This window comes from Pteropus medius, unplaced genomic scaffold, assembly GCF_902729225.1.
Source record: "Pteropus medius unplaced genomic scaffold, Ma_sr-lr_union100, whole genome shotgun sequence".
NCBI lineage: Eukaryota > Metazoa > Chordata > Mammalia > Chiroptera > Pteropodidae > Pteropus > Pteropus medius.
Genome location: NW_024342471.1, coordinates 15,778,954 through 15,792,062, shown reverse-complemented (window position 1 = coordinate 15,792,062; position 13,109 = coordinate 15,778,954). Strand labels below are relative to the sequence as shown.

The following is a 13,109-nucleotide window of genomic DNA, read 5'->3' as shown; positions in this document are numbered from 1 at the left end:
AAGCAGCGAACTGGGCCCTGTTAGGTTTAGCCACATTTCAGCCACTTCTCACTTTCTCTGGACAGGCGCTCATCTGGATCTTGCTAAATATGCTAAGTTTAGAGGTCATGTCTCTCCAGGCTTTGTCTCAGAGGAGAGGTGCTAAAGCAAGCGGGAAGTGTTGGTTCCATCCATACTGCTGTTTGCTCTTGATGTTCCAAAGCTTGGCAGTGCCTCTGTCCTTCCTTTTTTTTTTAACCCCCAATCCTCACCTGTCCAGTCTGTCTCTTAATCCTACTCAAGAATTTCTGGAATTTTCTCAAGCTCAGCCCTTCCTTCTCTCTCCTCAATCTTGGCTTTTATTGCTTCCCACCCAAATGCATCCAAGGCCTTCCATCTGGCCTTGGGAACCATGGGGCAGTCTTCTCAGCATCCCCTGCCTTTCCCATTTTAAAAACAATCAGTGGCTTTTTGGTTCAAATCGGGATTTATCTGAAAGGGAGAGTGAAGGCAACCCTCTGAATTTATTCCTCCCAGAGCAGCCCCAGGAATTATTTTAAAATGCAAATGTGAGGGCAGTGACTTTATTTTATCTACTGATATATACTCCCCAGGGCCAATAACGGTGCCAGGCACATAGTAGGTGCCATTTTCAGCTGAAATGTCACCTCCTCAGGGAAGTCTTCCTAGATTCCCTCAGGCTGGGTTAGATAGGTGGCGGGGAGCACTTGCAGGTGCAAATACATGCACTATAAAATACATAGACCTAAATCTCATATGACAGATATCACAATTGTAATTAATACTTTTATAATAATGAAATTATTATAGAATGTCATAATTAAATGATTATTGGCATGACTATTTGTTTAATGTTGCCAGACTATAAAATCCATGAAATCAGAGACCCAGTCTGTTTCATTCATCTGTGTTCTGAGTGCGGGGTACAATGACTGGCACAGGGTGGCACTCTGAAAATTTTACTCAATGAATGTATCTATGAAGTACCTACTATATGCCACACACTGTACACACAGCTAATCTTCACCATGACTTTGCAAAGTAAGTGTTAATTACCTCACTTTTTGGTGAGAAAACCTTGAGGGGACTTGGCCGATGTCACATGGCTAAAATAAGGACAGGCACTTAAACCCAAGGCAGGCAGTATGTCTTCAGCTCCAATACACCTGCCATCTAGCTGTTGGCATCTCTATCTCACAGGGCAGTGAAGCCCAAACTGAGAAGTTTGTCTCTGATTTTCTACCTTTCCCTCTTCTGCATTCACCACTTCTCCCACTCATCATCTCAAACATTCTCTATCGTTCTTTTAACTTGTTCTAAGAACACATTATTCATACTCAGGAGTAAATAGTGGATAACTTAGATTTCCCATATAACCAAGAAAGGAGAATCACACGAGGGGTCTACTGTCTGTATTGTTGGCTGCCTTTCCTCCTTTATACTTCCGGCCTCGGGAGTGGGGTTAGGGGGTTTGGCCGGTCCACTCTGGTCAGGTGAGCAGGCAACCTGGAGTGCAGTAAGAAGAGCACTGGTCCAGAACAGGAGGCTTCTGACCTGGCGACACTCTGTCCCAATATGCTAGGAGGCTTTAGGCAGTCCCTTGCCCTTTCTGGGCCTCAGTTTCCCTCCCTCCCAAAAGTGGGAGTTGGATGATCTTTCGGGTTCTTTCCAGCGCTGGACATCTGCCTCTGACAGAGGGGGCTGACCCGTCCTTAGTACTAGGAGCTCGCATACACAGAGCATGTACTGTGTTTGGGCACAGTTCTAAGAACTCCACATTTATTCCTCACTCGATGATGACACTCATACTGTGAGGCACTGTCCTCATTTTACAATTGAAGAAACAGGCCCAGAGAGGTTAATTCACTTGCTCAAGGTTACTATTCCATTGTAGTATGTAATATTGTCCACACTTACTGGTGTAAGACAACCATTTATTCTGTGAGTCAGGAATTTGGGGAGGGTTTAGCCAAGCAGTTCTTGTTTGAGTGTTTCTTATGCAGTTGCCATCAGATGTCAGCTGGGGCTGCATCAAAGTGGGACACCCAAGATCACTTACTCACACGCTTAGTAGTTGATGCTGGCTGTCAGCTTGGAGGTGGGCTGGGCTTACTATGGCTTCTCTAGCACAGCCATCTCAGGGTAGTCAGGCTTCTCACTGGGGGCTGGCTTCCTCCTGAGTGCATAACCTGCCTGAGCCATAAAGAAGCTGCAGGAAACTTTCTGACCCAGCTTCAGACGTTTGCATATCACTGCTTCTGCATTCTACTGGTTACAAGCCAAGTCACTAAGGTTGACCCAGTTTAAAGGGAGGGGACCCTACCACTCAATGGGAGGACAAAGAATGTGCACACATGTTTTAAAGCCACTACAGGGACGATTGCTGAAAAGTGAAAAAGCTGCAATTTGAACCTCTAGAGGCTGGCTCATTGCTGGTCTCTCAGACATTCCTCATGGGCCTCACAGGAGGGTTCTGGGCAGAGGAGCGGCAGCCTCTGACTTCAGTTTTCACAGGGTCCCCCCCGGCTGCGGGGTAGGGGTCAAGGGCAGAAGCATGGAGACCAGAGAGGAGGTTGCTGCAAGACTCCTGGTAAAAGATGACGGCAGCTTAGCTCAGGATGGTAATGGCAGTGGAGGGAAGGTGGGGAGGAATGGGGAGAAGTGGTCAGATTCTGAACACATTTTTGGTGTAGAATTGTTAGGAATTGCTGATGGATTAAATATGGCAGGTGAGAGAGAGAGGAATCAAAGATGACTCCAAGATTTATGGCCTGAACAATGGGGGAGAATGGAGCTGCCAATTACCAAGATGGGGATGAATGGGGGTTGACAATTAACCACCACACCAGGCTGCTTTCAAGGTCTGGATCCATTTCCTGGGAAGGGAGGAGCGATCAGGAGCATTTACCTATGCCAGGCACTGTGCTAGGTGTTTTGCACATTGTGGTAGGCGGAGTGGTAAGAATGACCCCAAAGATTCTGCCCCTGGTATAAGCCCCTCTTGTCTGAGTGTGGATGAAATCTATGAATATGATGCAATATCACTACAGTGATTATGTCACATTATATGACAAAGAGACATTATCCGGGTAGATTTAATCTAATCAGATGAATCCTTGAAAAGCAAAGTTTTCTCAAGCTAGTAAGCGGAAAAGAAGTTAAATTCAAAGGATGAGAAGTGTTTGATATTCTGATGATAACCCTGAAGATGGAGGCCATGTGCAAAGACCAGAGAGCTGCTTCTAGGAGCTGAGAGTGACTCCCAGCCAATGGCCAGCAGGGAAACGAGGGTCTTGGTCCTTCAGCCACAAAGAACTGAAAACTGCCCACACCCTGAGTGAGCCTGGAAGCAGATCCTTCTCCAGAGCCTCCAGCTAAGAGCCGAGTCTGGCTGGTATCTTGCAAGGCATAAGAAAAGAACCCAGTTGAGCCTTCTGACGTATGGAGTTGTAAACTAATAAATAGGTATTGTTTTTAAGTTTTGTAGTTTGTTACACAGCAATAGAAACTTACCTTACTTAATCCTCATAGCCATTCAAAATGGAGGGTCCGGTCTCCATTGTATAGATGAAGAAACAGGTAGGTGAAGTAAAGAGATTTGCCCTAGGCACACAGGATAGTTGGGACTGGACCTCTGGGATCTTACCATCTCACCAGGCTGCTTCATAAAGGTGTCAGAGCAGCTGGCAGAGATTAGACATCTGGGGCTTGACTAGGTGGGGACCTCAGGTCCTGGGTCAACTCCAGGGAATGGAGTTCAGGTTTTCGATTGTGACTCTGTTCATCTCGGTGTCAGAACCTGTGTATGTGAGTCCCTGAAGGTGTGTATGTGGGAGTGCCTGTGTGAGTGTGTGAGCCTGGCAGAGTGTGTCTCATTGTGTGTGAATCTGAGGGTATCTGTGCATCAGAATATATCTACCCCTGGCAGTGACTAAGTCTGTGTGGCTGTGTCTCAGTGTGAGCATGTATGTGCTCGCTTGTGTCTGAGTGTCTCTCTAAAGTCTGTGTCTGAAGGTGACGGTGTGAATCTGACAGCGTTTGCCAGTGTTTGTGTGTATGTGTGAATCAGTGCTGTGGGAGTCAGCGCTAGGTATGGGGGAGAACTGAGTGTCTCTATGTGCAGGTCTGAGAGTGTGTGTCATCTGAGCCTATGAGTGCCCTGTATATGAATTCTAGAGTGCCTGTGAGTAGCGTGCGTGCATGAGAGTGCCTGTCTGAACTCTGTGGGTTTGTGTGGGATGGGAGGGTCTCACTGTGTGGTCAAAGGTGTCCATACTTGTCACTCTATATGTGTCTGCAAGTCTCTGGATGTGAGTTTGTGTGTGTTCCTGGGTGTATCTCCCTATGCAGGTTCTCTGGGTGTTTGGAATCTGTCTGAGGGTTTCTGTGGATTGCTTTGGCATGTGTCTGTGAGTGAGTGAGTGGGGGGTGTCCCTCTCCGGTGTGTTGTATGAGTCTGAGGGTGGCCGTGGTATATATCTTGCACAGTGAATACAATTGTGTGGGTGCCTGATTGAGCTCCTCCGAGGGTTCATGTGTGAACCTGAGGGTCTTGCGTGCCAGTCGCTCCTAGTGTGTCCCTTCTGAGTGGGTCTGTGTCCCTGGGTGAGGCCTGTTTCGGTAGGTGAGTGGAAGCCTGAACCCGGACGATACAGAGGGCTGAGTGATGGGTTGGGGTATGGCCACCGGACTGGGTCGCAAACAGCCTGGCGCGGTCCTCCCTCAGGCGCACACCTGCCGGGGTGGGGGGCTGCGAGTCGGCCCCGCCCGCGCCCTCCCGGCTCCCACGCCCCGGCGCGCGACGCCCCCTCCCCCGGGCGGCGCCCATTGGCTGCAGCGGCGGCTCGGAGCCCGCCCCGCGCGGCCGGCGGGGGGCGCCGCGGGCCAGAGCGCGCTGCGCCGCCACCGCTGCCGTCGCCACCGCCGCCGCCACCGCCACTGCCGCCGGGAGCACCGCGCGCCTCGGGCTCCGCGCACTGCCAGCTCCCGGCCCGCCCTTCCGCCGCCCGCTCCCCGGCCCCGCCGCGGAGCCCCGGCCTGGCCCCGGGCCGCCGCCACCACGCCGCGCGCCGTACTCCGCGTCAAGAATGGGGCGGCCAAGCTGCCCAAGCCGCCCGCCGCCGCGGCCGCGGCCGAGGCGCCCGGCGCCGGCGCCGGCATGGAGCGCTCGCAGAGCCGCCTCAGCCTGTCAGCCTCCTTCGAGGCGCTCGCCATCTACTTCCCGTGCATGAACTCCTTCGACGACGAGGACGCGGGTAAGTGCGCCTCCTGCCCCCGCCCCCCGGGGGCCGTCCTGGGAGCCAGATCCCGAGGCCCCCTCCCCGACCCGGTGCTTCCTCAGAGGTGGCCTCTCTTCTCCCCACCCCCAACCCTGCTCGGGGATGCGCCCCAGGGTCTTCTTTCCCACCTACGGGACCCCAGAGTCTCTAGGAAGCGATGTCTTCTAGCCTCCCGCACCCCCCACCCCCCGGGACCCGTAGATCCTCTGCATTTACCCCTTTCCCGCAGGTGGGCCCTTCGGGTCTCCCGGACCCAGCCCTTCTCACTCACCGGTGCCTACTGGATGCCCCCGTCTTGTCCCTGAATCGGACCTCCCACCTTTCCTGAGCCTCTTATGTGTGCCCACTTTTCAAACCCTGAGGCTTTGGCCGCTTAACCCCTGGAGTTCCAACGCGCCCCCCGCCGTTGGAGGTGGCGCACAGACCTTACTTCTCCATCTTTGTCTTGGATGCATCCAGAGGCTCCCTGTCCTAGACCCCCTGCCCCGCGCCCAAGGCCTTGAGCTCCCCATTTGTGTCTCTTCTGCTTCCTCTAGAAGTGGGGTCTCCAGACTCCTGGTTCTTATCAGACTGGAGCAGACCCCAGAGGCGGGTTGAGGGGACCAGCCGGGTGACAGCCTATCCTTTCCTCCCGGTTGGTCCTGGAGGGAGGCATAGGGTGGCACCAAGTCTACACCTGCACTCCGGAGTTTACCTCTGACCCCGGATGCTCTTGTCCCTTCTGTGTGGGCTGAATCCAGCCACCAACCAGCAACCCCAGCCTCTGTCTCCCTGGCCTGTGTGCAACCTCAGCCAGAGCCTGAGAGTTGGGGAAGTGTGGAGAGACCTGGTCTTTGGGGCCCAGGCCAGGAGGGCATGAGGGCTTCTGATCATGTTCACCCCTGAGGAAGCGAATCCACCAACAGGTGGGGGTAGCTTAGGGCTTGGGTGAGAGTTCTCCAAACAATGATAGATTGGGAGTCAGAATTAGGTTTCAGTCTTGCTTCTATACTTATTAGCTGTCACCTTGGGCAAGTCATGCCACCACTAGCCTCCATATCCTCATCTGTAAAATGGGATGACAGTGCCTCAGACAGAAGGATGAAGTTACAAGTGTTTTATAAGCTGAAAATCTGAGAGTATGTGGTGGGGAAGAGCAAAATGGCCTCATGGACACTTTTGGGAATCTGATGAAAATGTGGACTATCTCTCCAAAAAAATGCACATGTAAGCCACAAAATTTTGTCCACAGTTTCAGGTAGTTCATGGGCCCTACTTGAGACTTCCAGACCTTTTGTCTGGTCAACTCTTTATCTCTAAGCCATGGAATGGAGCTGTGGGTGATAGATGCTCATGTCTTTCGGCTGGAGCAGGAGACAGGTTGGGGAGAAGGGAGAAGGTTCCCCAGAAGAACTTGTTGGCTCAGTGAATGAATGGGGCTGTGTGAGGCAGACCCCTGCCAGACCTGTCTTGCTGTTGACCTGGAGATTGGGGTGGGGTGAAGATGGTTACTACAGAGCCATTTTATAGGATCACCATTCTACAGAAGAAATAACCGAGGCTCAGAGGCTAACCACTGCCCCCCACCCTCCCCTTGATGTAGCTGAGGAAGGTTGTGTTATTCTGGACAAGGCAAGGTGAGGAGGGATGGAGGTGCTCTCTAACACAGTGGCCTCCAGTGGGGCAAAATCAGAAAGACATCAGGCTAGCATGGGGGCTGGGGAAAGGAGCCCCACCAGCCTAGGTGAGCTGGCTCCCCCACGCCTCACTGGGGGAGCAGAACGAAGTTCAGTGGGCCACTCGGGTCTCAGCAGCCAGGCTGGGCAGGAGCATGGGTTTGTAGGAGCATCAGTAGCAGAGACAGTTAGATTTTTCTCCAAAGTCATGCTCCATGTCATGGGTCAGATGCTTTGGTGATTGTTGCTGGTTGCAGGTGACTTGCTCCGGTTTCACTTAAGTCAGAATAGATAACTTAATGTAATATTAGAAAATTTTAAAAGGTCCACCTGATTTTTCTCAAGCGGGTTTCTTCATATTCTTAAGTTTGTCACTTGGAGAAGACCTAGAAATCATCTCGTCCAAATCCTTTTTTGCCCCCAGATGAATGAGAGAGAGATTGTATGCGTGCATATGAGATACCAAAGCCCCAGTGCGTGTGTGTGTGTGTGTCTGTGTGTGCACGCGCATGCTTGCGTGCATGTGTGTAACCCAAGGTCACCCAGTGAGGCAGGCACAGAGCAGAGACTAAAATCAGATTTCTAGTTCTCTTTCCAGTAAATCACTAGCCCTCTCCCTCAAAGAAGATTTTTTAGAAAGCCAGATCTCACTGTGTAGAAAATGGTTCCCAGGTGAGGAGGCCCCAGGGAGCGGCTGACAGCCAAGAGTTTGGTTTGGGCATCTCATGCTCACTGTCTGCTCATCTTAAAGGATGCTTTGAGTTTGGGAGGGGGAGGGAGAAAGTCAAGTTTCATTTCCGGAAGACTAATGAGTGTCTGGTGAAAATCGGAAGTAGGGAATGTTGTCTTGGTGCTTAATTTCTCTTGTTCTTCTTAAAGTCATTAATTTTCTTCTAAAAAAAGCCTTTTGAATTTATTCTTTTACAACAGCACCATGCTGAACTAATTTCTGAAAGCAGTTTGAATAATCTCGCAGACACTGGACAGAGACTGCTTCGGGAGGAGGCTGTCAGAACTGGCTTTGCTCCATCCTCCTTTTCTCCATTCCCTCACCTGGTCTACTCGGTGGCTCAGAAGTGTGTGTCTCTGAAGGGTCTCTGGCTCATCTCCGTGCCTCCCCCTTTGCATTTCCCCTCCTGTCAAATGCATCTTTTCCATCAACCAGTTCGAGCCAGAGCCATCTTCATGGCTTACATGCTACCCGTCAGCAGATTTCCTGAGAAATGGTGTGAGGAGGGGTCTATTTTGTTAGCTTTAACTGGGCCAGAGCACTTTCCTGCCTTGGGCTTGGGAGGTTTGGACATTTTGTGGGCAAAGGGAGCTTCCCCTTCCTCCCACCCCTTTCTAGCCATGTTGGGGCTCAGGATGCTGGTCATTGCAGGCCCCTAGAATTTCTCTCAAGTAGCACCTTCCTTTGAGCACTCAGAACTCCTTTCTTCTGCTGCTTTTGCCCCTTTTCACAAAGATGCTGGGGTTTTAGAGAGGCCTGAACTTGGGGGCATTTTTGTGTCTGTATCTTCATCACTCAACCTTGCTGGCACTGCGTTTGTAATTGGGAAGGGGGGCGTGGGGAGGAGTTAGACATGTGTCCTTGGTTTTCTCATCTGTATGAAGAAGAAAATAATAGCGTGGACCTCACAGTGTCAACATTTTAAAAATATTTCCTTGCCTAAGCATCCTCCTAAGGCACTGTAAATATATTATTTTAGTTCTTTCTTCATAGCAACCCTATAAAATTAACATTTAACATCCCCATTTTCAGATGAGAAAATCGAGGCACAGAGAGAGTATTTGTTCAAGGTCATTCAACCAGGAAGTGTGAGAGTTAGGATTTGCACTTGAGCGATCCGACTTAAGCATCTGTGCTTTTGACTATAATGCTTATTGTGCTACTCAAAAGGCGTAGTACAGTACCTGGCACCAGGTACGCTCGCAATACTTGTTAACTATCATCTGTCTTATTACCAAGTAAGACTTGTTTCTGTGCATGACTGTGAAAAAGAATCTGTGGGTTTGGAGATGGGGGAAAACCTGATTCTCAATGTTAGCTTTTATAATTTTTAATAAGCTAATTTTATAGCATTGTTAGAACTATTAAGGCAGAGTTGGGCCTTCCTTCTTGGAAGTGGTTTAAAGATGGGGATTTGGGGTACTTGCTTGAGGAACAAGAGGGCAGAGAGCAATCCAGCTCCGCATTTCCCTGTTCTTCCTGGGAGTTAATTTTTATCACATCTACAGTCCCAGCCCTGCCACTCTGCCTTGGGTCTCAGCTCGGGAGCAGGAGTGTCTCCAGTTTCCAGCAAATGCCAATGGGGTTTGTTACATCAGGGTCTGAAATTGAGGATGGTGTCCCTGAGACTGACCAAGAACTGGTTTTGGCATCCAGTTCTCCCCCGCCCGGGAGAAGGGCGGAGAAGCTAGAGCAGCCAGCTCTGATTTGCCCATAGGATGCTTCGATCCAGCGCAGGGAGGAAGTTGCCATGGCAACACAGGCTGGCTACCCGTCCCTCTCCTAGTGGTTAGGGCCACATCTCTGGGCTGGAAAGCCCTTCACGGCACCTCCCTGAGCCTTCATGGCTTAGGCCAAATCTCGTGTGTGTGTGTGGAGGGGGGGCAGCATGGTGGATGGGTCCCACAAACTAGTACCAAAGCCCATTCCCCTTCTTTTTTGGACAGAAAGGAAACAGAGGGGGCTGTCTGAATTACTCTAATGGTGGGAGGGAGGTGGGAGATTAGTCTATCCTGCCAGACAGATCCTGGGTAGAGGAATCAGAGCTCCAGTTTCTGCTACCCACCCCCCCCCGCCATTCTGCATTTACTCCGTTTGGCAGAATTTTCTTTCCCAGACCAAGTGCTAACTTTTGTCCTTGAAATTTGACCTGAGCATTTTCTGGGAAACAAAATGTCCTGCTGTTCCACCCCACTCTGAGATGGTGGGAACTGAGTGCTTCAGCCCTAGAGTGGGGCCGGATGGATAACGGGGAATGCTGAGGGGGAGGCCTTAAAGTATCCTTTGGGGTCAGGGCCACTTGTGGCCATGAGATTAAGGTTTTGAAGCCTCCATTCCCACTGTCATCCCTAGGGCAGGCCACTTCCTGTCCCCCCTACCCGCCCCCCAAGTTTATCACCAAGTGCAGTAATCTCCTTTGTGTGTTGGGAGTTTGGTAGAACTCTTCTAGATGAGGATAACTGAGGCGTGGTGAAGAATTGAGTCAATTATTCCCATAGTTCAAGTTGTGGGATAGGGTGAGAATATAGACTCAAACTACTTTATCTTAATCAAATTACTCTGAAAGAATTATCTCAGAAAAATTGGATGCAGGAATATTCACTGCTTCCCCCGTTACACAGATCACTGGTGTATCAGCTTTGACGCCGTTAGAGCGCTTTCCTTAAATTCTCTCTCCCTCAGGCACCAGCTCTTCTTGGTCCCCAAGCTACCAGACGCATGGCTCGAGCTTCCCTGGCGTTTGCAGCTGCCAGAGGCCCACATGGTCCTGTTTGGTGGGAAGGGGGAGGGAGAGGGTCCATCCACTTTGTCTTCCTTTGTGGATGATGCTACTTCCCTCTCCACCCACCTCCATCCCAGAGGCAGAGCCAGTTCTAGCCAAAGGCTGAGTGAGAGGGAGGCAGAGGTGTGGAGGTGAGTGAGAATATAAGAGAACTTCCAGGTCCGCCGACCTCTCCTGTCCCAGGGCCTCACTTTTACTTTGCTTCCTCTAATATCTTTTCATTCTGGCCTTAAAAACCATTGGGTCCGCATTTCTTTTAAGAATTGTTAGAAAGTTGCCAGTTTTGGAGAATGTGCTCGAGAGGGTGCAAACACCCCGCACTGCCATCGTGCTCCACCCCCCTTTCCAGGCCTACAGTCCATTCCACTGTCACACTGTCAGAGCCCCAGGTCCCACCCTCACTCTCCCCCCGCCTCCTCCCGGCACCTGGAATGACCACACTGGAGTTCTCTCCCTCCCCGACCCAGTTTACTCCCTGGGGTATGGATTTGACTCCTTGTTGGCCCTGGGGCCTCAGTTTCCCTATCTGGAACAAAAAAAAGGTGGTTAATTCTCCTCGTTTGAGCATCTCTCAGGGTTGTGAAAATTAAAAGATTGAAAGGACACTTGACTGTGCTCAATGCTCTCCGTGATGTCACTAAATCCTGTAGCAACCAGAAGGGTAGCTACTGTTGCAGATGTACCCATTTGGCAGATGGGGAGAAGCCGGGCAGCTTGGAATACTTCCGTGACTCTCTTGGGTTGCATGGCGGTTATTCACACTAAGGTGTGTTTGACTCCAGAGGCCACCCTCTGGTATGAAATGAGATTCCAGGTGGCAAAGGGCTGTGTAAGCCCCGGGGGCTGTGCTAGTGCTATCAAAACAGCAAGGGACAAAGGCGGGAGTGTGGGGACCTGGTCCCATTCAGATGTGCCCCTTTATGGTCCGCTATCCCACTACAAGTTGCCCTAGCCGGCTGTAGTACCTTCCTGGTCATCAAGTTCCTGGACGATCCCCATCATGGGACTGCCTGGCCTCCTTGAAGAATCCAGTTGTCTGCCCCAGCCCTGGGGGCCAGCCATCACCTGCCTCTCCAGACCCGATGTAGGCCAATGCTGGATTATATTTAACGCTGTGCTATTTCCACTTGACAGCTCCAGAGCGCCACCCCCCCCCAACTTTTTCTCCTTCCTCCCCCCTCCCCTTCTGATTCACTCGGAAACTGAGAGGCTGATGTCAGCGCCTTATTCTTAGCCCCCGTAATTGTAACTGCATTTAGCAGTGCGCACTTCATTAATGGTTTCTGCGAAGGGGGTGTAAGAGGACCGTGGCTGGGCAGGGACATGGGTGGGGGAGTGGGGAGGGGGCAGCTGCTGCAGGGACCCTGGCCAGCTGCCTCTTCTGCATGGACCAGCTGGGCGGGTTCCAGGCTTCGCTTTCCAGGACCAGCAGTCTCAGAAGGACCCTTGAAAAGCACCTAGTCCATCGCCTGCATTAGGCAAGAAGGGAAACGAAGGCTCATTTAACTAGTATTTAATTAGCTGCTCAGTGCCAAAACAGTATTCTAGGTGCTGGGGATATATCAGGGAACAAGGCAGACACAGTTTCTGCTCTCACAGATTGGGTGGGGGAATGGTTAAAAGCACAGGTAGATAGGAAATAGATCTAATTGTTGAACAATAAAAACAGATTGACTTGAAAAAATTATTCAGGGCAAGTGTCTTGTAAGAGGTCTCATCAGGAAAACTCAGCGAGTAACGTTAAACTGAAATAAGCCAATACAAAATTGACAGTATAATACTAAGGGATAGGCTGACTCAGAGAGAAACAGCACCATTTTACCCGAAAATTCAGTAAATTTGCGGGTGTTTTCAGAATATGCCCATGGAGAGACTGACAGAAATGAAACTGGTTTGATATACTTTAAGAGGCAGATGTCAGTCTTTAGCGTTTGTGATGCAGGCTGACTGAGGTCCAAAGCAGGAAGAAAACCCCCTCCCGCCTCCACTTCCCCCAGCTGCATAAAGTCAGAGAGAGGCTGAGAACTCAAGCCTCCTGAGTCTCAGTCCTTTTGGTCCCTTAGACACAGATGGCTGTTCCTTTAAATGCATCTCATAGTTTCCTTCTGGGCAGGGCTCTTTCTGCCCCACCTTCCTGCCCTGCTCCTCAACTTGAATCTCACCTGACCCAGCTTTATAGCTTCCCTGTCTGATAAAGCTGTGAAGGACTCTGGGGCACTTCCGTGGTGGGACAGAGAGAACATGGCTTCGGAAGCCAACAGATTTTTATCTTGCCTCTGCCACTTCTAAATCGTGTGACCTTGGACAAGTGGCTTTAACTCTTTGGGGCTCACTTTCCTCATCTGTAAAATGGGGGCATGAAATAGTAAGTTCTTCAAAGGGTTATTGTGAGGAATAAATGACATAACGCATAGCCCAGAGCCAGGCATGTGGAATTGAGGTTTCCTTAGTTATAAGGACCAATGGACGTGGAGTAGATGCTCAGTTAGTGGTAGGTGCTGCAGCTGGGTTATTATTGTCAGTTTTAATGGGTCAGAATCCTCTGGGGGGGCTTGTTGAAACACGAGTTGCTGGGCCCCACTCCAGAGTTTCTCATTCAGTCTAGAGTGGGACCTGAAAATCTAATTTCTAACAACTTTCCAGGTGATGCTGATACTGATGCT

At 50.7% G+C, this 13,109-nt stretch overlaps 1 protein-coding gene across 1 annotated transcript in view; it reads left to right on the top strand.

Annotated features, from left to right (window-relative positions):
• Window positions 1-5,158: 5,158 nt before the first annotated feature.
• RIMS4 (regulating synaptic membrane exocytosis 4) overlaps window positions 5,159-13,109 on the top strand; it is a 53,472-nt gene continuing 45,521 nt past the window's right edge. The window contains exon 1 of the mRNA XM_039864416.1: window positions 5,159-5,255. Coding sequence (XP_039720350.1) covers window positions 5,159-5,255 — 97 coding nt within the window. The remainder of the gene's footprint in view (window positions 5,256-13,109) is intronic.